The sequence below is a fragment of the Elaeis guineensis genome, chromosome 4 (assembly GCF_000442705.2).
Source record: "Elaeis guineensis isolate ETL-2024a chromosome 4, EG11, whole genome shotgun sequence".
NCBI classification, from domain to species: Eukaryota; Viridiplantae; Streptophyta; class Magnoliopsida; order Arecales; family Arecaceae; genus Elaeis; species Elaeis guineensis.
The window spans coordinates 75,845,332-75,857,245 of record NC_025996.2 but is presented as its reverse complement, the minus strand read 5'-3'; the positions used below and the strand labels follow the sequence as shown (position 1 = coordinate 75,857,245).

At 42.7% G+C, this 11,914-nt stretch overlaps 1 protein-coding gene across 3 annotated transcripts in view; it reads right to left on the bottom strand.

The window, feature by feature from the left end:
* Positions 1–224: 224 nt before the first annotated feature.
* LOC105035606 (uncharacterized) overlaps positions 225–11,914 on the bottom strand; it is a 74,537-nt gene continuing 62,847 nt past the window's right edge. Inside the window, exon 6 of one of the 3 annotated variants that reach the window (XM_010911208.4) lies at positions 225–628. In XM_010911208.4, the coding sequence (XP_010909510.1) occupies positions 425–628 (204 nt within the window). In that variant the 3' untranslated portion in view covers positions 225–424. The remainder of the gene's footprint in view (positions 629–11,914) is intronic. The other 2 variants (XM_073256672.1, XM_029261992.2) reach the window with 2 other exon arrangements.

The following is an 11,914-nucleotide window of genomic DNA, read 5'->3' as shown; positions in this document are numbered from 1 at the left end:
TCACATTATGTATTTTATCATCCATGCAGTAATATCATTCAAGCCTCACAGGAAACACTGTCAAAAAACAAAGATCACATTGCAGCTGGTAGGATAGCTTAGTCAAGTTTGGTAGCATTAGGCAATCTTAGCAGGTTATTTGACAAGTACTCAGAAATCTATCAATGTAATACACGGGCTCCAGATATAAGAACCAACATTGTTGAAGATCAGAACCTTGCAAAGAATAAAAAAGAATGATGACACCTTCATTGCTGGTAAAGGAGTTCATGGTTGAAAGAAACAGAATTACATGGAATACATTCATATTTTACAATTAAATGAAACTACCCGGAAAGGATGCTTGTCTATGACATCATTGAAACATGAGAGCATTTCACATTAGCTTACCTGACAACTCGAATTGCATTTCAGTGAAATGTAACTAAAAGCACCAACTCCAACAGGTGAACGAGGAAGGAATGCGGCCAGTTTTTCTGATGTACTCTGCTTGCTTTGCCGTTCGAGCAGCTTGTTGGTTTCTCTTGGCCTCTGCTGCTGCTCTCTTTTCCTCAGCTTTGTGCCTTGCAGCTGCTAGCTTATTCATAAGCCTCTCATGTGCACGAGCTCTCATTCTTTCTACCTCGACCTGTCATACATGGCTATCAGTAAATACGAAAATGAAAATGTTGCAAATAACAAAGCTTCTTTTTTTTTCTTCCCCCTTTCAGCATTTCATTATTTTGGGTCAAGTGAGACCACTTCACCCAGCAATGAGAGCAGCACTGATAACTAAAACAATAAAATCAGTCAAATTGTTGAACCGTGGCTACAACTATTTTAATCTAACATCTCCAAATTAGAGAGATGGAAGCGAACATGCACCATACCAGATTATTGATTGCAGTACCAGAGGGAGGACCTGCCTATGATATCAACAAGAATATTGATACTTCATCAATATCTCATCCTGCCATGATTTAGAGTCTATCATGTGCAATGTTCAGCTTAATTGGTACTCTTTTGCCCTCCCAAAGTTTTGTATGGTTAGAGAAATTTGTCAGTTTTCTCAACAGATCTTGGTAATGCAAGCTTATCCTTCTGAAACAATAATGTGGTGGGCCATGTACTTAGAAAGGCCCCATGTTACTCAAGACACATAAAGGTGTCAGGCAGAAAACTCTAGGAGAATTTCACATGCATAGGGACTGGAGTGTTGTACATCTTCAGTGAATGAGTTTTACTAGGATTAGTTGGAATGCATATTCCAAAAAGTAAAGAGCAGGTGCATGATAGGGAAAACACAAGTTTCCTGATGCATGCATCGAAATTTTTACGTGGGTACAAATCTGGCTTCGATATTACTGGCTGTTGCGGTCAATCCCCTATTGCACCTAGCTTCGACGAAGAGCAACTTGCAAAAGAAGTCCACTAACTGGAATCGTGTCCGATGGGGACCCTCCAATGCTTAAGTCAATGGAGAGTGGTGAACAACAGATGAAATATTCAAAATGACAGAATATCAACCCACAAGTGTCTTACCTATGCTGTTCATTTACCTCCTTTTTATAGATGAGTTGTTCGTAACCGTTTGTAACAGTTAGGCATGTGGCGCCCACTTAATCCGGCATTATATGATCGGAGTGGACAGTTAATACCCACTGATAGTCATAGTATATGGTCGTTACGCGCTTTCTGCGTTGGCGGTTTTTGATATGCCGACTTTATGTCGATAGTCTGAATATGCCGACTATATGTCGGTGCTTGTAGGGTTCCGGATGACCATCAGTTGGAGACTCTGGCATACCGACTGCCATCGATTTTGAAGTCCGTCGAGTCACTATAGTTACATTGTATCTGCCAAGTTGGTTAAGAGTTGCCGACTGTCAGTCGGCTTACCGATTGATAGTTGGTGGCCTATGCCTATTAGGCCGATTGAAAGTCAGATGATGTGTTGTAATTGAACCGGAACTCATCTTGCAGTGTAGCTTTAATGGTCCATCACCCGTAACTGACAGGTAGTCGGTTGGCCGACTGTGAATCGAGAGAGCAGATTCAATTGCCCCAACATTGCACCCCACTCCGAAGTCCAAGATGGCCTGACATGTGGATTGACACGTGGCTTGACACATTGGACGAAGAGAGTTGTCTCATGTTATCTCAAGCCTCGATTCAGCTGCAGGCATTAATGATTCCTTCAAAAGTCGAAAGATCTCCGATCGTTTTGTCTTTTCGATGGTGCTGTGATCATTATTGGGGGTGTCAATTCGAGATGGCTCTTAAATGTTGTAGTCAGTTAAGCGACCGGACAATCCGGTTAATTTGATTATGACCAATCAATTGCCGCCACGCGTCTAGCCATCATTGGCTCTTGATCATTCTCGCGGATAGTGGTGACGTGGCATGTTCAGGTGATGGATGCATTGAAAGGTCCGATCGATAGTCGGTTCGGATGTCGCCAAATGCCGAAATTTGGGAGAATCTCAATTTGAATGAATTCATCTCGACCGTTTGGGGTTCCTATATATATACATATATATTGGGTCCATTTTATCCTGTCAGTTCCTTTTGGTGCTATTCTGAGAGTTTGAGAACTCTTGCAACTGAAAGCTTCCCTGCGAGTGTTAAAGACTACAGGCTCTTTTCTTCCCATCTTCGTGGTCCCTCAGGCATTCTTAGCTTCTAGGTTAGGCTTCCCCTTTTTCTCTTTCATTCCCTTGCCTTCCTTTAGATACCATTGCCAATGGCTACTAGCAGTAAGAAAGAGAAGGATAAGGTAAGAGTTAGAGAGGAAGGTGACAGACCCATAAATAGAGCCCCTGGTCCCTCTCAGGGTAGTCGGCCGGCTGATCCGACTGGCGATTCTGTGTCGAATCTGGCAGTGAAGTTTCCTCTCTATCGAAGTCCGCCGTTGCTCGGCTCCGGGAGCAGTATCACATTCCGGACCAGTTTCGCCTGTTTGCGTCTGACCCCGACGATCGGGTGATATCCCCACCTCCGAATTAAGTCGCTTTCTATCTAGAGAACCTTCGAGCTAGGCTTTGATTTTCGATTTTGGAGTTTATTCAGAATATTTTAAACTACTACCGACTCTGTCCAACCCAGTTTGCACCGAATTCCATTCGGCTTCTTATTACTTTTGCCCTTCTCTGTCATATGATCCCGATCATTCCTCGGGTATCTCTTTTCTGGCCCTTCTTCCTTCAACCCCACCCTAAGGCTGAGGGTTGGTGGTTCTTTTCTCCGAGAAAGGGTCTGTCTTTCATCACCGGTCTTTTGCTTCTATTCATGATTGGAAACGATTCTTTTTCATTTCCTCTTCTTTGCCGTGGGGCTTCCCTTCCATCTAGAGAAATCCGAATGTTAGCCCGAATGAAAACAGTCGAGTCGATGATGCCGACAGAGAAGACTTTCTCCATCTGAAGGACATGAAAATTTCTCCACAGAAGGAACTGTTGGAGCAGGCTCTCTATGACACCGGACTTGATCCAGCACCCATCATAGATATAGCTTAGTCGGTCTCTCATTTTATTTTTATTTGGCTTCAAACTTGTAACTAAGTTGCTTTGTCTTTTGTTTGCAGCTATGCGGCCACCGGTGTGAGTTTCATCAGCTGACATCCGACAACATACTGCCATAAAGAGAGCCGCGACTGATGCAGGGCCATCTCGAGCACCAAAGAAGAGTCGGCCCGATACATCATCAGCAACAGTGACTGAGACCGACATTCCATCGGTAATAGTTCCTGAGACTCACTGAGGCAGTCATCGCATTATCGGCTCCAGTGACCCTTTCACCAATCAAAGCTCCTCTAACAGTTGAGCCGGGCGATCATGGCGATGTCGTAGTCATTGAAGCGCCAACCGCAAACATAGAGCCGATGGTGTCTCGGGCTTCTCCAATGTCCGAATTAGGGTCAGCCAAACAGGGGCCGACTGTATCTCGAACACCTATGCCTGAATGGATGTTAGCTCCAGTTGAGCAGCTGTCGACCCAGAGACGAGGGAAGGCACCCACAACCTTTGCCAGTAGTGAAGCTCCGACTGACTCCATGGAGCTTTTTGACATCCGTATTCCCGTCAGTGAGTCGGCCCTGGCAAACCCAAGGTTGGCCAAACGGCTCATTGAAGACACTTCTTCCAACTGACAGGGAAAATAGGAAGAGTTGGACGGTGTCCGAGATATTTTCTTCCTTCTACCTGATGATCCTCAGCGTAAGCTGGTCGATATACATATTTTAGTTGCTTTTTCTTTTACCTATTTTCCTAACTTGTTTTCTTCTTTTCAGCTGGCGCACGACATGTCGACGCTAGAGAAGAAATATCAACCGATCACAGACTCTTGTCAGGCTTGGTCCAACAAGGTTTTGGCTGCAAACACCGAGAAGGCCGCTGCTCTTAAGCATCTCCAGGTGGCGACCGAGCAAGAGAAAGTGGCGGCAGAGCGGGAGAAAAAACAAGAAGAGATTTCCCTCATGAAGGCCGAGTTAGAGTCGGCTCGCGTCGAATCAGAATCGGAGCAACAGACCATCAAGTCCCAGGAGTCTCAGATCAAAAAGAAGAAACATGAGGTCAATCAGCTTTGGAAGGAACGTGATGGCTGCACTAAAGAGCTGGAGGAAGACGGAGGAAGCATCGGGCCACCAAAGCAAGACTGGCACTGGCCGATGCTGAGTCAGCTTCCACTAAGGAGAAAGCGAAATCGGTTCAGGATGCTCTCAGTCGGACATGGGAGCAAGCCGTCAAAGATCATAAGAACTCAAAAGATTTCAAGAATGAGATCCTCAAGGGTGGCAGCGCGTCGTATTGGGTCGGCTATGAGGACGGTAGGGGTGCGGTCGAGAAGCTTTACCTGGATCTAGACCTAAGTCACATCACTGCTCCAGTTGGAGTGCTAGAAGAGGTGCCAGCCGATGATGCAAAGACCCCGACGAAGAAGTCGTTGGAGGGGCTACCCCGACTGAGGAAGCTGCACCAGCTATGATAGAGTCTGCCCCAGCTGTAAAGAAAACCGTACCAAAGTCGTCGGATCAGAACCGACTGTTGTCGAAGGCCACGAAATCGAAGTTGCGGCAGCTGCCGACACAACTGAGGGGGCCGATTGGTGATCGGTGTAGATATCTTTTTATTTCTTGTAATCAGACAATAGTCCAACTTACCTTTTGTAATCGGACTTTAGATCCAATTTTGTAATCCTTTGCTCATGAATGAAAAGAAAAATTTTCGAAGTGTTGAAAATTTTTCAAGTATTGAACTTCTTGCATGTGTTGTTCATTGTCATCGCCAGTGCAGTCGAATATCAGTCAGACAACAGATCGTCAATCAGTAAGCCGACTTAGAATCAATAGCTGAAGTGGTAGAAGTTATAGGATTCACCTGTTAGCTGGATATCAGCCGACTGAACTTTAGGCATAAATTTTCTTAAGTATTTGATATACGAGGGCAAGCCGAATATCCTTCGACCGACTGAAGTCGAGTTGGCATATGTTCCGGTTGACCGAAGTCAAGTCGACTTATTATTCCGCCCAATCATGGTTGAGTTGGCATGTCGTTCCGCTCAGTCGGAGCTAAGTCGACATATTGTAGTTGTCCAACTTGAGTCGGCATATATAGTCATCCAACCGAAATTGAGCCAGTGTGCTTTGGCCAATTAGTCATCAGTCAGCTATCATTTTGTATATAATTGAATATCCAAGGAAAGTCGAAATCCAATCATTTCATTTCAGATATGTCGTACATATAGACAACTTCACTGATAATACATTTTCAGATTATCGGCATTCTATGTTCGAGAAATAGTCGTTCCATCAAGTCTCTAGGCGGTATGCACCCGAACGAAGCATTTCGATCATCCTGTAGGGTCCTTCTTAGTTTGAAAATAATTTTTCTTGATCCAAAGGTTTTGAAACTTCTACTTTCCTCAAGATCAAGTCTCCTGGATGGAAGACCTTCGATTTGATCTTTGTATTGTAGTATCGGGCTACTCTCTGTCGGTATGCTGCCATTCTTATTTGTGCATGCTGCCGAACCTCCAGGAGCAACACTAAATCGACTCTTCGACATTCAAAGCTACTTGGCTCCGCATACTGTTCGACCCTCATTGATAGCAGTCTGATCTCCACTGGGATCACTGCTTCTGTTCCATAGGCCAAGTTGAACGGCGATTCTTCCGTTGGGATGCAAGGAGTCGTTCGATACACCCATAAAATTGGATATAATTCTTCCACCCAGAGACCTTTGACTTCATTTAGTCGGATCTTGCAACCTAGAATCGTCCGATTTGTCACCTCCACCTCATCGTTAGACTGTGGATGGCCGACTAAAGTGAGTTTGTGCATAATATGAAGCTTCACACAATTTTTTGAAATTCTGATTATCGAAATGTCGATTATTGTCGATGATGATGGTATGCGACAAACCAAATCTGCAAATGATAGACTCTAAATGAAATCTTCTATCTTGCTTTCAGTAATCTACGTCGAGGTTCAGCTTCTACCTATTTGATGAAGTCATCTACTACGATCATCAAAAATTTTCTCTGACCAGACGTCGGAGGGAAGGGACCGAGTATGTCAACTCCCCATTGCGTAAATGGCCATCGTGCAATGATTGATGTCAATTGGTTGGCCGATTGATGCTGTATATTGATATATTTCTGACATGGTTCGCACCTCTGAACAAACTTAGCTACATCTTTCTTCATGGTGGGCAAATAATACCCCTATCGTAGAACTTTGAAGTCAATGACTTGCCCCCTAAGTGATTTCCGCAAATCCCTTCGTGAACTTCTCGAAGAGCATAGTCGGTATCAGTTGATCCCAAGCATTTAAGCAGCGAAAGGGAGAACGATCTCTTGTAAGATTGTCCATTCATTAGGACATATTGCGAGGCTATCCACATTAGTCATTTTGCTTCCAAAGGGTCTATGGGCAAAGTCCCATCGATCAAGTATTGGATAATCGGATCCATCCAACTTGGTTCATCATTTATTTGCAGCACTTCATCAACCTTATCGATACTCAACTGTTGGAGATATTCAATGAATGTTCGATCGAGTAAGTTGGATGAAGTAGTTACGAGTCGAGATAGCGCATCGGCTCAGGCATTCTCTGTTCTCGAAATGTACGAAATCTCAAAATACTTGAAGGTTGGCATGAGATCTTTCACCTTCTGAAGGTACTTCATCATAATCAGATCTCAGGCTTCGAACTCGCCCTTGACTTGTTCAATGATCAGTTGTGAGTCGATGAAGACCTTCAGGATATCCATGTCAAGCTCTTTAGCAATTTTCAAGCCAACTAGTAGGGCTTCATATTCGGCTTGGTTATTTGATGCTTTAAAATCAAACCGAAGGGCATATTCGGTCAAATCCTTTCGAAGTTGGTGAGGATGAGACCGGCTCCGCTCCCTTGGGCATTGGATGCCCCATCAACATGTAGCATCCATACCGATGTAGGTTCAGCCTGAGGATTCTTAACTTGTTCCGACTTATCGTTAGATTTATTATCAAATCTATCGTCGGGTATAGTGCACTCAATGACAAAATCAGCTAAAACTTAGACCTTCATTGACGGTCGTGGATGATATTGGATGTCGAACTCACTGAGTTTGATTGCCCATTTTGCCATCCGACCGAAGATATCTGGTCAATACAAAATTGCCTTCAGCAGTTGGTCCGTCAAGACCACTATTGAATGTGCTTGAAAGTATAGTCGAAGTCATTGGGCCAATATGATCAGAGCATAGATCTTCTCCGCTCTTGAATATTATGTTTCGGCATTATGGAGCATCTTGCTGATATAGTAAATTGACCATTGAATCTGATTTTCGTCCTCTCGGACAAGCACTGAACTAACCGCTTATGCGGAATCGCCAAGTAAAGATACAACATTTCTCCATCTTCGATTTTGAGTAGTGGGGGAGATGTCAAGTATTTTTTCAGATCTTCGAAGGACTGTCGGTATTGATCCGATCACGAGAAGTCCTTCATTTGCCGTAAGATCTTGAAGAAGGACAGATATCTTTCTGCCGACTTTGAGAGAATCGACTGTGCGGTGATCTTTTCATTGAATTGTTGTATCTCTTTCTTGGAGCTGGAATGCTTCATGTCGATGATGGCCTTTATCTTCTCCAGATTAGCCTCAACTCTTCGTTGCGACATAGGAAATCCAAGAAATTTTCCAACACTCACTCTGAATGCATATTTGATCAGATTTAACTTCATTCGATGTCGTCAAAGTGTGTCGAAGGCTTCTTCTAAGTCTCGAACATGATCAGAAGTTTCGACATTTTTTACCAGCATGTCGTCGACGTAGACTTCCATATTATGTCCGATTTGTGTCAGAACACCTTGGTGACCAGCCGTTGGTAAGTCGCTCCGATGTTTTTTAAACTGAACAACATCATTTTATTGCAATAGATGCCCTTGTCAGTTACGAAGGCAGTGTGCTCCTTATCTTCGACGCCATTCAAATTTGATTGTAGCTTATAAAGGCGTCCATGAAGCTCAGAAGTCGATATCCTGATGTCGCATCGACTAATTGATCGATTTTTTATAAGAAAAAGCTATCTTTCGAACAAGCTTCATTTAGATTGTAGTCGATGCAGATTCACCATTTTTCGTTGGCCTTTCTCACCATTACCATATTGGCTAGCCAATCGAGATAGTTGGCCTCTCTTATGAAGCCAGCTGCGAGAAGCTTATCAATTTTTTCGTCGATGATTTTCGACCTTTCAGAGGCAAAAGATCTTTTCTTCTATTTCATCGGTTTAACTTTGGGATCGATGTTTAACTAGTGATTTATTACTTTCGAAGGAATCTCTGACATATTAGTCACCAACCAAGCAGAAACGTCGACGTTTGCTCTATTTTCGCTCCAAATTCGATACTTGCGATCCAATTTGAATTGTCTTTATAGGGTCATCTTCTCCTAATAGGATCGAAACCAGTTGCTCAACTGGCTCATCCCTTTTTTTATTTTTCCTTTGATTCAGTTTGTCAACTGACAGAGGGTCTTCATGCTTACTGTTTTTGACAGAAATCATGAAGCAGCATCGGGCTAGTTGTTGATCCCCATGCATTTCTCCGACTCCACTTTTTGTTTGGAATTGGACCAATAGATGATATGTCGATACCACTGCTCTCAACGTGTTAAATCCCAATCATCGAAGTATGGCATTGTAAGCCGAAGGAACTCGAACAACCGTAAACATCAAGAGGATGGTGCTTTGTCATGGATCTGTTTTCGCAGTTAGTGGAAGAGTAATTTCTCCTTCCATATCGATTGCATCTTCAATAAAACCGACTAGGGCGTAGAGACTCTTCTAAGTAGGTCAGTCGGTAGTCGCATTCGAAAAAAAATCGAGTAAAACAAAATATCAGTCGAACTTCCATTATCTATTAAGATTTTTTTACATCAAAGTTTGCTATCATCGCCGAGACGACAACAGCGTCATCATGAGTTTGTATTCCCCTAACATTATCATCTGAAAAAGAGATTACATTATCATCAAATCGTTGCTTCTTTGCAGACTCTTCTTCAAAAGTTGCCTCCCAATTTTTTGGTCGCCCAAAAATCATATTGATTACCCCTACCATCGATCAATTATCAATCGCTTCCTCAGGTTGTGGCTGAGATTATCAATCGGCAAGAGGTTGAGTCGGACGATCTCCTTGAAACTTTTCAAGGTAGCTGTTGAAGGAAAAACTGCCTTTTTCCTTGTAAGATCTTCCAGATTTCATTAAATCTGGGGTGGAATAATTTTTTTTTTAAATTTTATCCTACATTTATTTTAGATCTAAGTCTCTAGATCTAATCTTCATATCTGATATTAAGTCTAAAATAAATCTAAAAGAAATGAGGAAACAAGTAATACCTCAAGGGTAATCTGATTACCCTGTAGATGATCGCAGTAATCCTGAGGTTTTGATTTAGCCACGCAATCGTCTGACATCAACCAGTATACACTCGGATAAGATCTGGATCGTCTTCTCCTCACGAATCTCTGCTCCAAAAATCAAAATTAAATCTGATTAGGAAGATCTTCAAAAGTCTTCCTGAAGTTGGAGCAGCAGCCTGTCGAAGAAGTCCTGCAGCTTCCTGTTCAAGGCGTCACCACGCCTTGGACCTTTGCCAGATGGATGTCCAACTCCTTGGATGTGAAGAGGGGAGGGAGAACTTCAGATGGAACGTGGAGAAGAGGAAGGAGGTGGCAGCTTTGATGGTTTTTCACAAAAACTTAAAACCTTAGGCGCAGATAGGGTTTTTATAGACCCTGTATGCTGCGCAGTGCCACATCATTCGACCAATCAAAAAATTTTATTTAATCCAAAAAAATTCTAATTGATGGAGTGATGTCATCTGATCACATCAGATAAGAACCCCACCCTCTCTCCTATGTTGGCACCAATAATGGATAAGCACAAGGGAGATAGCACCCAAGAGTCCATGTTGATCAAGACTCTTCCATCCTTATCCACTTGGAGCGCCCACTTTAATCCAATTGGGCTCACGCCATAATCTGATTATGACGCCTAATTCAATGTGGATTTGGCATGTGGACACCCCACAAAAATCCTCCAATGAGCTCTCTTCAGTTTAAGACCCATATGTCAATATTTGACAAATATCCTAAAATGAAAATGGCAGGTGTTAGAATTTAGCAGGTATTATCTTAAATTCATCTCATGAATTAAGACAAGACTTTTCTGAGCTGGACAAGCTTCATTTAGACTGAGAGAAACCTTCTCAAGGTTCTCTGGGTAAGTCAAATACATTTGACTCAGTCAAGATAGAAAAAATTACACGAGGAGAAAGTTAGGCTCAATCATGTGCTAGCGCAATTTCCTTGAACCTAATTGGATCTAATTCAAATAAATTAGGCTAGTCCAATTGATGACATCCAGATCCTAACCCTTGTTAGTGATCCAGCTAGGTTCAATTCTGTATGGTAATGAGACATGTCGTGATCTCATCATCGACATCATCGAAACTCCTTTCGATGGATCAGAACTCTTCTGATTCAGACAATTAGAATAATCGATCATCAAGATCATTCTAATTGCTCCCAAAATCCACTAGTGACACCTAGCATATATGGTGGCAACCCATCAGAACTGAAGACGAACCTCTCGATGCAGCTACCTGTGTGATTGAGTTCTTCTATCACGAGTCCCGACTGAATTAGGGTTAAGGTGAACTCGTCAAACCTAACATCATCATATGAATCAATTGATCGATCCGAGTCTGATGTGAAACTCCAATGGAAAACTCTTTTCCATTATTTCACTCTGCCATAGCCATGGGCTTAAGGACTCGATCTTTCGATCATCATAGGACTACTCTCATCTACCGAGGTTGATAAATCCCATCTTGGTGTGATCTGGTTCCTACAATGAATATGCTACAGCCAACATACACCTCAGGATTTCGAATGGCTAGGAGACCGAGTTATGTAGTCAAACTATAACACACTCAAGGTGAACTGTCGATGCACCTCAGGTCAAAGAACTAGACACACAACTGCAGCATCGAGTTAGTCATCAACGAAAAGGTAGACTTCCTTATGACTGCTCGAGGTGGTCACGCTCAGTACTCTCGTTCTCAACGAATATCTGTACTCTCGCTTCATGTCTCTACACCGTAGACTCAAGACACATCTACCCTAAGGAAGCGATCGTACACCAACTTTCCGGATCGATCACCATCCTCGTGATGATCCTATGATCAGGAGCTGTTTATGAGTTAGTTATGTAAATTCATGCCTTAAATTTTTAACTCTTAAAAATATGAATTGACATTCCTACTAACTCAAAGGATGTATCACAAACACAATGTACACAATGTGATAGAAGAATAACCCATTTATTGATTTATAGTCAAAATTACAAATTTGCCCTTAGATTTAAGAATGTGTCAGTCAATCTGGCATCTAGG